General features: G+C 44.5%; 1 protein-coding gene across 3 annotated transcripts in view; it reads right to left on the minus strand.

Moving 5' to 3' along the window:
• Positions 1-15,749, minus strand: part of LOC144492533 (alpha-1,3-mannosyl-glycoprotein 4-beta-N-acetylglucosaminyltransferase B-like) — a 243,124-nt gene that overhangs the window by 139,562 nt on the left and 87,813 nt on the right. For 2 of the 3 annotated variants that reach the window (XM_078210648.1, XM_078210664.1), the window contains exon 2: positions 12,301-12,501. In XM_078210648.1, coding sequence (XP_078066774.1) covers positions 12,301-12,501 — 201 coding nt within the window. The remainder of the gene's footprint in view (positions 1-12,300; positions 12,502-15,749) is intronic. The other variant, XM_078210655.1, reaches the window with a different exon arrangement.

The raw sequence follows: 15,749 nt of genomic DNA on the forward strand, positions 1-15,749 counted from the left end.
ACCGACCACAATCCCACCCAAGCCCTACCCCCACATATTTACCCACTAATCCCTCTAACCTACGCATCTCAGGACTCTAAGGGGCAATTTCTAACCCGGCCAATCAACCTAACCCGCACATCTTTGGACTGTGGGAGGAAACCGGAGCACCCGGAGGAAACCCACGCAGACACGAGGAGAATGTGCAAACTCCACACAGACAGTGACCTGAGCCGGGACCCTGGAGCTATGAAGCAGCAGTGCTAACCACTGTGCTACCATGCCGCCCCAATGCAGTTTAAGGAAGTCTTCCAAATAAAAATGTTTCAAATGAAGCTAGAAGCCTTCAGAGTAAGGAACAAGGAAAATTGTTAAAAGACCAACCCAATGACCCTCAGTGATTCATTTTTGATTCCCCAGTGCTCCTTAGTTGCTGTTTCAAGTTATCCTAATTTTACAATGGGATAAGTTGGATTGAGGGATCTTAGATAGAAAATGATAAAAGCTAAGGCTGATGCTACTAACCTGGTTATAGTAACTTAGCTCCAGCAGTTAATGAACAAAGAACACTTTTTAGCAGTAGCAATTATATATACAGAGCAATACAGATGATTACAATCATGCCTCCAGGATCGAATTGCTGGGACAGGCCCAGACAAGTTGAAATGAAGCCCCAACTCGGTTCCCGATTAGACAGCCTGGGTCATAGAGTCAGAGGTTTACAGCATGGAAACAGGTCCTTTGGCCCCACTTGTCCATGCCACCCAGTTTTTAACCATTAAGCTAGTCCCAATTGCCTGCGTTTGGCCCATCTCCCTCTTTACCAATAACGTCTAAATACTTTTTAAAAGACAAAATTGTACCTGCCTCTACTACTACCTCTGGCAACTTGCTCCAGACACACTCACCCTTTGTGTGAAAAAAATTGCCCCTCTGGACCCTTTTGCATCTCCCCCATCTCACCTTAAACCTATGCCCTCTAGTATTATCCCAGATTTTGGACTGTCAGGTTTTTAGTTCCTGTGATTATAATGTGGACATTATCCTCCAAAGGGAATTCCTTTCATCCTCTCTGCTGTCTGAGCTGCTTTGCCTTTCGCGCCCGGGCGCCCTGCCTGCGGTCTGTTCCGGCCGTTCCAGCAGAGCTAAGCCCCACCCACTAGACCGGCGCCGAAAAAAGGTGTATGGGCGCGCTGGAGCGCGGCTGCCGGGTTCGGATCCGTTTGACGACCGGACCCGGCACTTAGTCCCGATTTGGTAAAATCGGCCCCTCAGTCTTGCAGGTGGCTTCCGCTTGGAACCCGGGTTCAATTCCCAGCTTGGGTCACTGTCTATGTGGAGTTTGCACATTCTCCCCGTGTCTGCGTGGGTTTCCTCCGGGTGCTCCGGTTTCCTCCCACAGTCTGAAAGACGTGCTGGTTAGGTGCATTGGCCATGCTAAATTCTCCCTCAGAGTACCCGAACAGGTGCCGGAGTATGGCGACGAGCGGATTTTCACAGTAACTTCATTGCAGTGTTGATATAAGCCTACCTGAGACACTAATAAATGAAGTTTAAACTGTTAAACCTTCCCTCAGAGCAACTCCACCTTCTAGGGTGTCTCCTGAAGGAACGGTCACACTTGGTCTCACCTCTAGTACTGATGCTTCAACCTCCTCTACTTCAGTTGGAATAATATTCTCACCTGTCACAGGCTGATTGGACATTTCACTTCTTGGGCAGCGAACAACGCTTCCAGCTGGGACCAATGGATCAGGTTGTGACACTGGCTCTTGGGACAGCTCATGTCTTCATAAATGATCCATATGTTTCTTCAAAATCCTGTCTCGCACTTCCACCTTGTACAACAACGGCCCTGTCTTGGCCACCACAATTCCAGGGACCCATCTTGAGCAATTCCCAAATTCCTCACATAGACTGGGTCATCTATTTCAAATGATCTTGCATCTTTCATCGAATCATGGTTCCTCTGTTGGTTGCACTGTCTTCCCCGCTAAAATTGGCGAATACGAGGCTTAGCCTGTATCGATCCATCAACGGTTCTACTGGTGATATACCTGTGATCGAATGGCGGGTAGTCCTGGATGCTAAGAAGAATTGGGCTATTTTACTTTCTAAAGATGCAGGTGGTTTATTTCTTCAAGCTAGCCTTGAAAGTCTGAATTGCCCACTCAGCCAGTCCATTTGAAGAAGGATGATATGCTGCCGTTCTGATATGCTTTATTGCATTGGGAAAAAAGACATTTTGAAATTTGGTGCTTGTAAAAGCCGTGCTGTTATCTGAAACAAGCACTTCCGGAAGTCCATGGGACGTGAACCACCAGTGAAGTTTCTCAACTGTGGCAAGTATGGTTTGTGATCCCATCTCAAATACCTCCATCCATTTGGAGTAGGCATCCACCAACAGGAGGAACATCATGCCAAAACTGGCCCCACATAGTCCAGGTGGACTATTTTCTAGGGCCAATCACGACCTATCAGTCTTCGTCCTTGGCCCGACCACGATTAATGGACATTGGGTGGATTGTAGCCCATAGCTGATGGGCATTTCAGTCATCTCCACTGTCTCAACGGCTTCCATCTGTAAGTAGCCAATCTAGTTGATGTAATTTTCAACCTCAGAGGCTGAATCCCTTCTTGAAGATACCTGTGGTCTGCTCTCCAACTAAGGTAGCAGACATTCCATGTCCAAAGATGTGAAGGTTAGGCAGATTAGCCATAAATGCATGGCGGTATGGGGATGGGGCAGGGAGCCTGGGTAAGATGCTCTTTCAGAGAGTCAGCGCAGGCTTGATGGGCCGAATGGCCCCCTTCTACACTGTAGGGATTCTATGATTTTGCCAAGTCTTACTATATATGCTGCAATGTTCTCCCCTGGGGCACTCCCCATTGAAATAAACTTGACTTGTAAAATTATGAGAGGTTTGAGTAGTAGTGCCTTTTTACCAACTGTGTGATTCCTGTAAAGGTGATTGCATGGACGTATTTGAGGATGCAAGATTATGGATCAAATTATACGTTAAAGAAAAGCTTATGAAATACAAAAGAGCTGCAAGGGTGCCTGTATTTGGAAGAGTGGGTCCCTTTGACTTCTCGGCTGAGAAGTGGGTAGAGTACATTGAGCATTTAGAGTATTTTTTAAAGCCAACAGAATTGAAGAGGAAGAAAAGAGGAAGGCAATGCTATTAAGCATGTGTGGGACCTGAACATATAATTTGATCCACAGTCTTGCGTCCTCAATTCTCAACTCCATTGTAGTGCAGCTTACAAAGATTGAATACATGGAGTGATTTTTGGCAGAGACAGTTGAAGCCAATTCTGCCAAACCTGCATTTCTTGGTCAACCAGTTTTGGGATAGGCCAGCTACAGTGACTTGCAATTAAAAAAAATTAAACTGTTCCAAGAATATACAATATAAGATGTGTGGGTTAGGTTGATTGGCCAGGTTAAAAATTGCCCCTTAGAGTCCTGAGATGCGTACATTAGCGGGTAAAATATGTGGGGGTAGGGCCTGGGTGGGATTGTGGTCGGTGCAGACTCGATGGGCCGAATGGCCTCCTTCTGCACTGTAGGGTTTCTATGATTTCTATGATAAGGAAACAACTTTAAGCCTCTATTGAAAAACACAAGTGCCAGTGAACCTGTCTCCAGCACCTTTGCTCCAAACGAAGCGTAAAATAACCAAAGTTATCTCGGAACTGCGGCAGAAAGGCCTCCTTTCAGCAACTCTCTCTGGCATGCTTGAACTGGTGAGTTCTGACAGCTTCGTGCTTGGCTTGCAACCAGCTCAGCACTGTCGGCTGCACTTTGGGAATGTTGCAGACCCTAGTGCAGTATAAAAGCACACTTGTTGGAGGGGCAAATAAAAACCTTGATGTATGTGGGAGTGCTCAGCGCTACCGCTCAGTGAAGAGTGTCACATCCACCTGCACTAAAGTTAAGAGTTGCCAAAGTGGCAGAGGGAAGAATTTCTGAAAATAAATCTGTTGGTTGTCTGCCATATTCAGCTAATTCAAGTATTACCCCATGCCACAATGGCATGCCTAGCCACTTAACCTCTTTAATTTTGACAGATTGCTATCCATGGCCCTGTCCCCTTAATGTTTAGTAGCATTTTATATTCGCTTATAGGGCTATAGGAAAAGAAGCTTGTGCGACAATTTAGACAGCTCATTCAAAGAGTTCTCCCAGTCACAATGGGCCAAATAGCCACATTGCACCTGGTATGATGGTTGGCTTATGAGGAGAGACTGAGCAGATTGGGGTTATACTCATTGAAATTTAGAAGAATGAGGGGGGATCTTATAGAAACATATAAAATCATGAAGGGAATAGATAAGATAGAAGCAGGGAGGTTGTTTCCACTGGCGGGTGAAACTCGAACTCGGGGACATAACCTCAAAATAAGGGGGAGCAGATTTAGGACTGAGTTGAGGAGGAACTTCTTCATCCAAAGAGTTGTGAATTTGTGGAATTCCCTGCCCAGTGAAGCAGTTGAGGCTACCTCATTGAATGTTTTTAAGGCAAGGAAAAGATAAATTTTTGAACAGTAAAGGAATTAAGGGTTATGGTAAGTGGACGGGTAAGCAGAGCTGAGTCCACGAAAAGATCAACCATGAATGGCGGAGCAGGCTCAAGGTGCCAGATGGCCTACTCCAAGTTCTTATGTTCTTATGGTTCCAAAATCAATCTTGTCCCCCGTTTTGGATCTGTTTCTATGTAATAGCTTTCATGTGGGCTCTTTCAGTTTCTATTTACAATTTGTTTTGACATACCTGTTAAATGATGGACCACTCCCCTGCCTGCTGTTGCCACTGAACTTCATTTGAAGGCTTGTTTGTTTTGAAATAATTTGAATAGTTTTGATATCTTACTGGAAACCTTACAATACCAGACTCAAAAAAAATCTGCCAAAAATATCACCAAAGACCCAATAAAACCAGGTGGTTCCTGTCCAGTTTCTATCACAAATAAACAGTTAACTTAAAAACAAACATGCTGCTCAGCCAGATTCTGGATGGGAGATATGTCACAATCGAGCTTCAATGTTATTTATATCAGTGTATATCTTGTTTTTCTGATTTCAGTCTGGGTACCTATCTTGGTTCTGTGATAGCACTCATGCGCTTGTGTCAAAAATCCTTGTGTTCAAGCCCCATGAGCTCACAACCTCAACTCATACCTCATTGCCTTACTTAGGGAGTGTTGTAGCATTCGAGGGCCAGTCTAGTGTTAAACTGATACGTCAGCTGCTGGCTCAGGTGGGAACCTCAGCTTGGTTGGTTGCACTCTTGCCCTTGAGTGACAGGGTTCCAAGTTCAAGTCCCACTCCGGAGTTTGCACGCAAAACCCGAGGATTGCCATCTTTCAGACAAGACGTGGTTTCACAATGGTGGAACAATTAAAATTGGGTTAAGCAAGAAACCAGAATTGGAGAAGGATTTGCGTGAGTTGGTATGTATGGGCAAGGTCACGGAGAATTTGAAAACAATCGATTTGAAAACTATTTTAAAATTGGGACATTGCTCAACTATGTCAATGATCACATGGGGTAATGGGACCTGGTATGAGTTAGCACACGAGCAGCAGAGTTTAGCATGTTCCTCTGCTGTTAATTGTAGGTAACCTTGCCATTGGCCTAGCTTAGATTAGTTAACTCAACACATACTGGGATCTTCTTTCTGTTTAGGGTAAAAAGCTACATATTTTTCAAGGGAGAACCACAGAATAATACAATGTTTGGTTAAAAGGGAGTTTTACTGTCATGATGCTTAACACTTTTACTTAAAAAGTTGGTTGTAATTTTTACTTAAAATGATGGTTATATATCAGTAAATCAGCTCACTCTCAGGCCGGAATTTTACTGGCACGCCTGCCCCGATTCTGTGGGCAGGCAAAGCTTGGAGATTCTCCGTTGGCCTCGGGCAGAATCGTACCAACCGCGGGCGGACGTGCCGGTAAAATTCCACCCACAATCTCTCTTTTCAAGAAACAATCTCATTCTCAAAAATGTCATAACATTGTTTCAAGTCAAGGAAAACTCGTTAGGCTAAACTAGATAGGCGCTTCTATGGCCGCACAAGGGACTCCAGGATGGTAGTTTGCCTTCCTGATGCCAGGGTCCTGGATGACTGAGTGGGTGCAGTGCACCCTAAAACAAGAGGGAAATCAAACAGACATCATTGTGCACGTTGGCAAAAATGACATAGGTAGAAGGAGTACCGAGATCCTGCAACGGCAATTTAGGGAGTTAGGTAGAAGACTGAAAAGCAAGACCTCTAGGGTAGTAATCTCAGGATTATTCTCCATGCCACATGCTCGTGAGGCTAGGAACACATGGCTAAAGAACTGGTGCAGGAGGGAGGGTTCCAGTTTTTTTTTGGATCATTGGGATGTCTTCCGGTGAAGGTGGGGCCTGTACAAGAAGGACGGGTGATACCTGAACTGGAGGGGCACCAATATCGTGGCTGGGAGGTTTGCTAATATGGTTCGGGTGGGTTTAAACAAATGTGGCAGCGGGGTGGGAATCAAAACAGTAGGTCAGCAAGTGTAGAAACTGGGGATGAGCATGGGACCAAGGCCAGGCTAGCTAAAAGGAAGAGCAGACTGGGGGAGGTCGAACTCAGTGGCCCTGAGGTCTGGAGTGCATCTGCTTCAATGCAAGGAGTTTAACAGGTAAGGCAGATTAACTTAGAGCCTTGATTCTTGGGGGGAACTTAGATGTGGTTGAGATAACGGAGACTTGGTTAAAAGAGGGACAGGACTGGCAGCTAAATATTCCGGGATGTAAGTGTTTTAGGCGAGACAGAGGGGAAGGTAAAAGAGGTGGGGGAGATGCAATGCTGGTAGGGATGAGTGCTGGGACCTCCATTGTTTGTAATATATATAAATGACTTAGAAGAAAATGTAGCTGGTCTGATTAGCAAGTTTGCGGATGATACTAAGATTGGCGGAATCACGGATAGTGATGAAGATTGCCAGAGAATACAGCAGGATATAGATAGGCTGGAAAATTGGGCGGAGAAATTGCAAATGGAATTTAATCCGGACAAATGCGAGGTGATGCATTTTGGTAGATTCAATTCAGGTGGGAGCTACAAAACAAATGGCAGAACCATCAGGAGCATAGACACACAGAGAGATCTGGGAGTACAGGTCCACGGATCCTTAAAAGTGGCAGCACAGGTGGAAAAGGTGGTGATGAAAGCATATGGCATGCTTGCCTTCATTGGATGGGGCATCAAGGAGTATAAAAATTGACAAATTATGTTACAGTTGTATAAAACGTTGGTTAGGCCACATTTGGAATACTGTGTCCAATTCTGGTCACCACACTACCAGAAGGATGTGGAGGCTTTGGAGAGAGTACAGAAAAGGTTTACCAGGATGTTGCCTGGTATGGAGGGTATTAGCTATGAGGAGAGATTGAATAGACTGGGATTGTTCTCCCTGGAAAGGCGGAGGCTGAGGGGCGACCTGAAAGAAGTTTATAAAATGAGAGGTATAGATAGGGTGAAGAGTTGGAAACTTTTTCCCAGGGCAGAAATGACAATTACAAGAGTGCACAAGTTCAAGATAAGGGGGGAAAGGTTCAATGGAGATGTGCGGGAGATGTTTTTTTTACACAGAGGGTGGTGGGGGCCTGGAATGCACTGCCAAGTGAGATGGTTGAGGCAGTTACATTAGCCACACTTAAGACTTATCTTGATAAACATAGAGGGATATAAGCGGTTGGTCTAGATAGGTAAACATGATCAGCGCAGGCTTGGAGGGCCGAAGAGCGTGTTCCTGTGTTGTTCTTTGTTCTTTAAACCACCTTCAACTGCTTCATCAATGATCTTCTCTCCATCATAAGGTCAGAAGTGGGGATGTTTGCTGATGATTACACAAGGTTCAGAATCATTTGCAACTCCTTATACACTGAAGCAGTCTATGTCTAAATGCAAGACCTGGACAATATCCAGGCTCGGATTGACAGGTGGCAAGTATCATTCCCGTCAGACAAGTGCCAGGCAATGACCAACTCCAACAAGAGAGAATCTAATCACCATTGCTTGACATTCAATGACATGACCATCACCTAATCCCCTACTATCAACATCCTGGGGGTTACCATTGTCCAGAAACTGAACGAGCCATAAAAATACTGTGGCTACAACAGCAGGTCAGAGGCAAGGAATCCGGTGGTGGGTAAATCACCTCCTGACTCCCAAAAACCTGCCTACAAGTCAGGTGTGTGCTGGAATATGCTCCACTTGCCTGAATGAGTGCAACTTCAACAACACTCAAGAAGCTCAACACCATCTGGAACAAAGCTGCCAGCTTGATTGGTACCCCTTTGTATGTCATCTTCACAATTTGGTTTCCCACCTATCTGTGTATTCAGTAATTTTAGCAAGCAGAGCTTCATTCCTGTAACTTAAGTCATTTATATAGGTTGTTAAAAAGTTGAGGTCATAGCATTGATTCCTGTGGCACACCACTTGTCACATCCTGCCAACCAGGAAAAGACCCATTTATGTCAACTCTGTATCCTGTTAACTGGCCAAGCTTCAATCCATGCCAATATGTTTACTCCCTAAACCATGAGCTTTTATTTTTCACAATAAGCTTTGATGTGGCATCTTGTCAAATACCTTCTGGAAATCTAAATACAGTACATCCACTGGTCCCTTTGTCCACAGCACATGTGACTCCTTCAAAGAGCACCAATAAGTTGGTTAAACAAGGTTTCCCTTTCACAAAATCATGTTGACTCTGCCTGATTGCCTTGAATCAAGCAGCCCGATCACCACCTCTTGGAAGTTCCCCTCTAAGTCACACATCATCCTGACTTGGAAATATATCGCCATTCCTTCACTGTCGCTGGGTCAAAATACTGGAACCCCCTCCCTAACAGCACTGTGGGTGTATCTACACATCAGGGACTGCAGCAGTTCAAGAAAGCAGCTCACTACTGCCTTCTCAAGGACATCTAAGGATGGCCAATAAATGGTGACCTAGCCAGTGATGCCCACATCCCATAAATGAATTTTAATAAACCAACTGGTTTATTAAACATCACCTTCCATTTGAGTCAACTCCTTCTTTCTCCAGGAACAAATGTCATTGTCTCTTAAATTAAAGCAGAAAATGCTAAAAACACTCAACAGTTTAGGTAACCACAGTGGAGAGAGAAACAGAGTTAACTGAAGCTGTTTGGCCTTCTGGGCGGCACGATAGCACAGTGGTTAGCACTGCTGCTTCACGGGACCTGGGTTCGATTCCCGGCTTCGGTCACTGTCTGTGTGGAGTTTGCACATTCTCCTCGTGTCTGTGTGGGTTTTCTCCGGGTGCTCCGGTTTCCTCCCACTGTCCAAAGATGTGCAGGTTAGGTTGATTGGCCATGCTAAAATTGCTACTTAGTGTCCTGAGATGCGTAGGTTAGAGGGATTAGTGGGTAATTATGTAGGGATATGGGGGTAGGGCCTGGGTGGGATTGTGGTCGCTGCAGGCTCGATGGGCCAAATGGCCTCTTTATGCACTGTATGGTTCTATGGAACTGTTTTCCTTTAAAAAAAATTCTGAATAGTTCCCCCATTTTTTGTTTTCAATTCCAATTTCTAGCATTTGCATTATTTTGCAGTTGCCTTCTGTACTCTTTGCTTCTATGGCCTACATTGGTTATTTATAATTACTGTAATCTTTTGCTTTACAAGTTACGCCTGTTTAATTTACGTCACATGTTCTCCTGCCCTTACAGCAACGATGGCACAATGGTTAGCGCTGTTGCCTCACAGCGCCAGAGACCCGGGTTCAATTCTGACCTTGGGTGACTCTGTGTGGAGTTTGCACATTTTCCTGTGTCTGCATGGGTTTCGTCTGGGTGCTCCAGTTTCCTCCCATGCTCCAAAGATGTGCAGGTTAGGTAGATTGGCCATGCTAAATTGCCCCCTAGTATTTAATACCTAGATAACAAAGACACCTATGTCAGACTCTTATTTATCCTACTTATCAGCCTTCAACACCATTATTCCTACAAAACTCATCTCCAAACGCCGTGGCCTGGGGCTTGGCTCCTCCCTCTGCAACTGAATCCTGAACTTCCTAACCCACTGACCGCAATCAGTAGGGACAGGTAACAAAACCTGCTCCACAATAATCCTCAACAGTGGTGCCACACAAAGCTATGTCTTCAGCACCTTACTATACTCCCAAAGACCTATGAGGCTAAATTCCCCTCCAACTCAATTTTCAAGTTTGCTGATGACACCGTAGTGGATCAGATCTCAAACAATGATGAAACTGAGTACAGGAAAGAGATAGAGAATCTGGTGAACTGGTGCAATGACAATAAGTTCTCCCTCAATGTCAACAAAACAAAAGAGATAGTAATCGGCTTCAGGAAGCGTAGTGGAGAACATGCCAATGGGGACGAAGTCGAAATGATTGAGAGCTTCAAATTTCTAGATGTCCAGATCACCAACAACCTGTCCTGGTCCCTCCATGGAGATGCTACTGTTAAGAAAGCCCACCAACAACTCTATATCCTCAGGAGGCTAAGGAAATTTGATCTACAACTCTCACCAACTTTTACAGATACACCATAGAAAGCATTCTTTCTGGTTGTATCAGAGCTTGGTATGGCTCCTGCTCTGACCAAGACCGCAAGAAACTACAAAGGATCATGAACGAAGCCCAGTCTATCACTCAAACCAGTCTCCCATCCATTGACACTGTCTACACTTCCCACTGCCTCAGAAAAGCAGCCAGCATAATTAAGGACCCCATGCACCTCGGACATTCTCTCTTCCACTCTCTTCTGTTGGGGAAAAGATACAAAAGTCTGAGGACACATACCAATTGACTCAAGAACAGCTTCTCCCCTGCTGCCATCAGACTTTTGAATGGCTCTACCTTGCATTAAGTTGATCTTTCTCTACGCCCTAGCTATGACTGTAACACTACATTCTGCACTCTCTCCTTTCTTTCTTTACGTACGGTATGCTTTGTCCGCAAGTAACAATACTTTTCACTATATAATAATACATGTGACAATAATTAATCAAGTCAAATCGATGATGTGTAGGTTGGGTGGATTAACTATGGTAAATGCATGTGGCTACAGGGATAGGTGGGGGGGTGGGGGGTGGGGGGGGGGGAGTGGTCCTGGACAAGATGCTCTTTCGGAGAGTTGATATAGACTCGATGGGCCAAATGGCCCCATTCTGCACTGTAGGGGTTCTATGGGCCAGGAAAAGAATATTGAACAAAGACGAGAATCATATAATCATAGAATCATCCAAAAGACTGGATAAAGCCACAAAGAAGAGCTACAGGAGGGATAATCAAGGATAGATAGAGTTAAAAGACAGGGAGGCACAAGAGGCAGCAAATCAGAATGACTCCAAGACAATGTACAGGATCATACGGTAACTGACTGTTATTAAGAAGCAACAGCACTGTACCAGTCAAGGGCAAGAACAATAGGATGCTAGTGAGAGATGAGGAGCAGGAGGCAACATAAGTGTAACACTTTGGGGAGATACTCAACCAGCCCAACACCAGCTCCACATTCACGTTTGATGAATTACAACTCAATGGTTAAACATCAGTTAGGGAGATATTGACTATTTCAGAGTTCCAAAGAGCCTGAAGAATAACAAGGCACCAGGGTTGGTGAGATGCCAGCAGGGTGATTGAAACATGGCAAGAACACCATCATAGCAGAGTTCATGGACCTGTTAAACATGATCTGACCTGTGGAGGACATTCGACTGGAGGTGACAAGTAATCTTCAAATCTGCCAAAGCAAGGGAACTTCAAGGACTGCAACAACTGGAGGGGCATCACTCTGCTGTCAGTACTAGCACTAGTCACTTAAATGGGGTGTCTCTCACCAGCATTGCTTACACAAGATCCTGGACATCACATGGAGAGACAACATCACATATGCAGAAGTGCTAGAGAGACTCGTGAGAGGTGCATGCAAGACATTATGATAAAGGGATGTTTGAGGCTGACCAGACACACATTTTGCCTTCCTGGCATGCCAGAGTGGATGCCATCAGATCTAAAAAGAAGACAGGTTGGCCATAGAAGGTGTGGCGAAGTACATATAAGGAGGACCTTCAAGAGCAGGACACCATCCGGGCTGGAATGAAAGAAATAGTGATAGACCGAGGCCAGTGGTGGAGTCTCGCTGTTCAATGTCTTACACAGGACCAGAAGTATTAAATCTAAATAAGCCCTTCTCCCAAACAATGTAGAAACATTGGAGAAATCAGATCCATTGTATTTATCATTTAAATGGACAAAGCAGGGAAAGTGAGTATATTTACCATGAGTTTTACCTGAAAACTTAGACAAATTCTTAGGTGTGTTATTCATTGCCTTTTTCTCCTCAGCTACTGTATGTTTAATTTTGTCCAAGACAAGTTTCAGTTGCACAGAATATTTTAAATTTTCTTCCTCCATCTGCCGCATTCGGTTACTGAGTTCCTGAAGTTCCTGTTGGTACGCAGTCACTTCATCTTCACCTCCTGAAACAATAAGAAAGGTTGTTATTCTACCTCCGCATTTCAACTAAATTACAGAGATCCAGTATGAAAGTAATGCGGTTTAACACGCTTGTCAGGTTGCAGTGAGGGGACTCTATGGTCTCAGTTTTGAGGTGTTGGCTTCCATCAGGCTGAGGTGGAGGAGGAATGTGGGGAGACCACTCACATGGTGGGATTGGTTGAAGACCCAAGCCATTTTCCTCGTTGAATTCTAACGATACAAAAAAGAAACACTTGCCATTGATTTAGCCGCTTTCGCAACTACAGAATGTCCCAAAATGTCTTACAGTCAAAGGAGTACTTTTAAAGTGTAGTCACTGTTGTTACATAGGAAGCATGGCCAGAGTGTATTGGAATAGAAAGCTGATAAATAAGATCGTGAATTAATAGCCCTTTTAACATCCCTCCTGACATTATATTTCATTGAATTCAACGGAAATGAAAGTTGAAGGAATTGTAAAACAGCTTTGCTTATACCCACTATACATTATTGTGCGCGGGGGGGGAGGGAGGGGGTGCGGTCACTCATCTTTGGAATTGTCTTCAACTGACAGCAGTGGGGGCTGGATCACTGAATATATGCAAGGCAGAGTTTGACTTCCACGTCAAACAAAAATCTTCCCAAGTGTAATAATCTCAAGGTGAAGATGCTGGCATTGGACTGGGGTAGGCACAGTAAGAAGTCTCACAACACCAGATTAAAGTCCAACAGGTTTATTTGGTAGCACGAGCTTTTGGAGCGCTGTTCCTTCATCAGGTGAGTCACTTGATGAAGGAGCAGCGCTCCGAAAGCTCGTGCTACCAAATAAACCTGTTAGACTTTAACCTGGTGTTGTGAGGCTTCTTACTGTAATAATCTCGCTGAGGTCAGTCTTCCATCACCATCACTCTTTATTCACAACATGCATAAAATACCGCCCTGTGGCTACTTTATGCATGCTGTGACATGGAAGAAAACAGTAAAGGTGTCACATTAATAGGGTGTCTCTCACCAGCATTGTCTACGTAAGATCAAGCCTCGGGGTACAGGGTGGAAATTTGAGCTTGTGAAGTGAGGCAGAGAATCAGTACTGGGTGTGTGGAAGGTAGAGTAACTATTTCTTCCCAGGAGGGGAATATTTGCTGTTAATAATATGCTATAGTATATAATATACAGGTGCATATTAATAGTACATCAGGAGCCGCAGGTGAAGGGCATTGTTTAATAAGTACTTTGAGCACATAGAAATAGGGGAGCTGGGACACTGGGTGTGTGGGAGACGAGCTATGAGACTTGCCAATAAACACTCTTGGTAAAGAAAAGTGCTGTGTCTCGGTTTCTGCTTCACCAACCAGCTTGGATCCTTGCCTCCTTTCAGTGGCAGGGGTCTGGTGGGGTGGGGGTCTGCTGCTGGGGCTGGGTGGTGACAGCACTACCAGGCATCCCTGTGACCTGTGTGCACTTTGAGGATATGCAATTCGGTGAAATTTACTGACCTCTAAACTTCCAATGGCAGAGCAGTGCTGGTGCTCACCAGTGGACACTCACTTACCATTGCCCTCATGACAGGAACTAGGAAGTTCTCTTTCCAGGTCAGCCAGGAGTCTGAGATGCATTGAATTCCATCATCATGCTTAAGTAGTGCCTTATCATACACTCTCCCACAGGGTTTCTATTTGTCCAATATGGAATGTAGCATAGTAAAGTATTTCACTTATTCAAGCCCGGAGAACTTTGATGCAAGATGGCTGGAACAAGGTTTAGGGGTTCGCACATATATGCTACGTCCTGTTGGCGATGAACTAGCTAAATCTCAACATAAACATCTTGCTCCTTATCTTGCTAAGTCAACACCACCTATTAAGTATTGATTTGCAGAGTTATCTGGCGCTGAATGGGAATAATCTTGTCCCTAGGTGTATATTTCGACATTCCACTGGGGAGCCAGGTGACTGGATGAATATTATCTACATCCTGGAATACTGGCACCAACATCCAATCACCAAGTTTACCACAGAGATGGTTCCAAGATTCCTGCTTACCTATCTGGTGCATGTAAACACCAGCCCTGACATTTAAAATTCACAACTTCAAAAAACAAAGGAACTTCTATTTACGTAGAACCCGCAATAATCTCAAGATTATGAGCACTTTCACAGGCAATTAACATTCGCAGTGTGGCCATTGTTCTAAAGTGGGAAGTATGGCAGCCACCTTGCACACAGCACTGGCTCTCAAACAGCAAAGCACAAAAACCCACGTAATCTGTTTCAGTAATGTAGATTGAAGAATCAATATTGAACAAAACATTAAGGAGACAATGATTCAGGAAGCTCGGCTGGAAAGGAATATAGTTTATTACAGAATGCAAAGTAAAACCATTACTGTGGTGTACACACACTAGTCCCTGCCTGGGACTGGAGTTCAGCAGGCCCAGTCCTGGGTCTGCCTTATAAAAGGTTCAGGAAATGAGTTCCAAACAGCATGGTGGGAGGACAATTACCACAACCACTTGTAGCTCTGCAAAGAGAAAGCTCCAGGATCTCAGGATGGGATTTTCCAGCCGCGCTTGCCCCAAAACCGGAAAATCCCACCCGAGGTCAACGGACCTTTCCATGTTCTGCCCCTCACTCGCTATGATTCCCGTGGCGGGCGGAACAGGAAGATTTGCCCTTCAGAATGTGGCCCAGAATAGTGGGGCAGGTGAACCCTAAGAGACTGGGAGGCATTCTTACCCTGCCAGGTTAGAATCAGAGTTCAGGCTTCGGGTGCATGTCAATCGAAAGTATAGACCTGTTCAGTCAAGCTCTTTTTAAAAATGTCAACTCTCTTTGTTTTGTTTGATATATAATGAACAATCATGTGTGTGCTGACTGCCCTGGTTAATACTGATCCCTCAGCCAACATCAAACAAATTATTTGATCATTTATTTAATTACAAGACTGATTATACTTCAAAAAGTATTACATTGGCTATCAAGTATTGTGGGACATCTAGGGTCCAGAGAGTGATATTTAATTCCTTCCAATTTCTATATATCTGACTGCCTTTTGGAGTATTTCAACTGCCTGTTGAAATATTTCAAATACTTTTTAAGGAGGTGCATTCCAATTTGCTCCACAAAACAACTTCTCCTCATCCCCCCTCTTTTTTTTTGCCAATTATTTTAAATCTGCACCCCCTGGTTACCACACCCCTGTCGATGGAAAAAGCTTATTCTTGCTATCAAAACACAATATGACTTTAAAC

Source organism: Mustelus asterias, chromosome 1, assembly GCF_964213995.1.
Source record: "Mustelus asterias chromosome 1, sMusAst1.hap1.1, whole genome shotgun sequence".
NCBI lineage: Eukaryota > Metazoa > Chordata > Chondrichthyes > Carcharhiniformes > Triakidae > Mustelus > Mustelus asterias.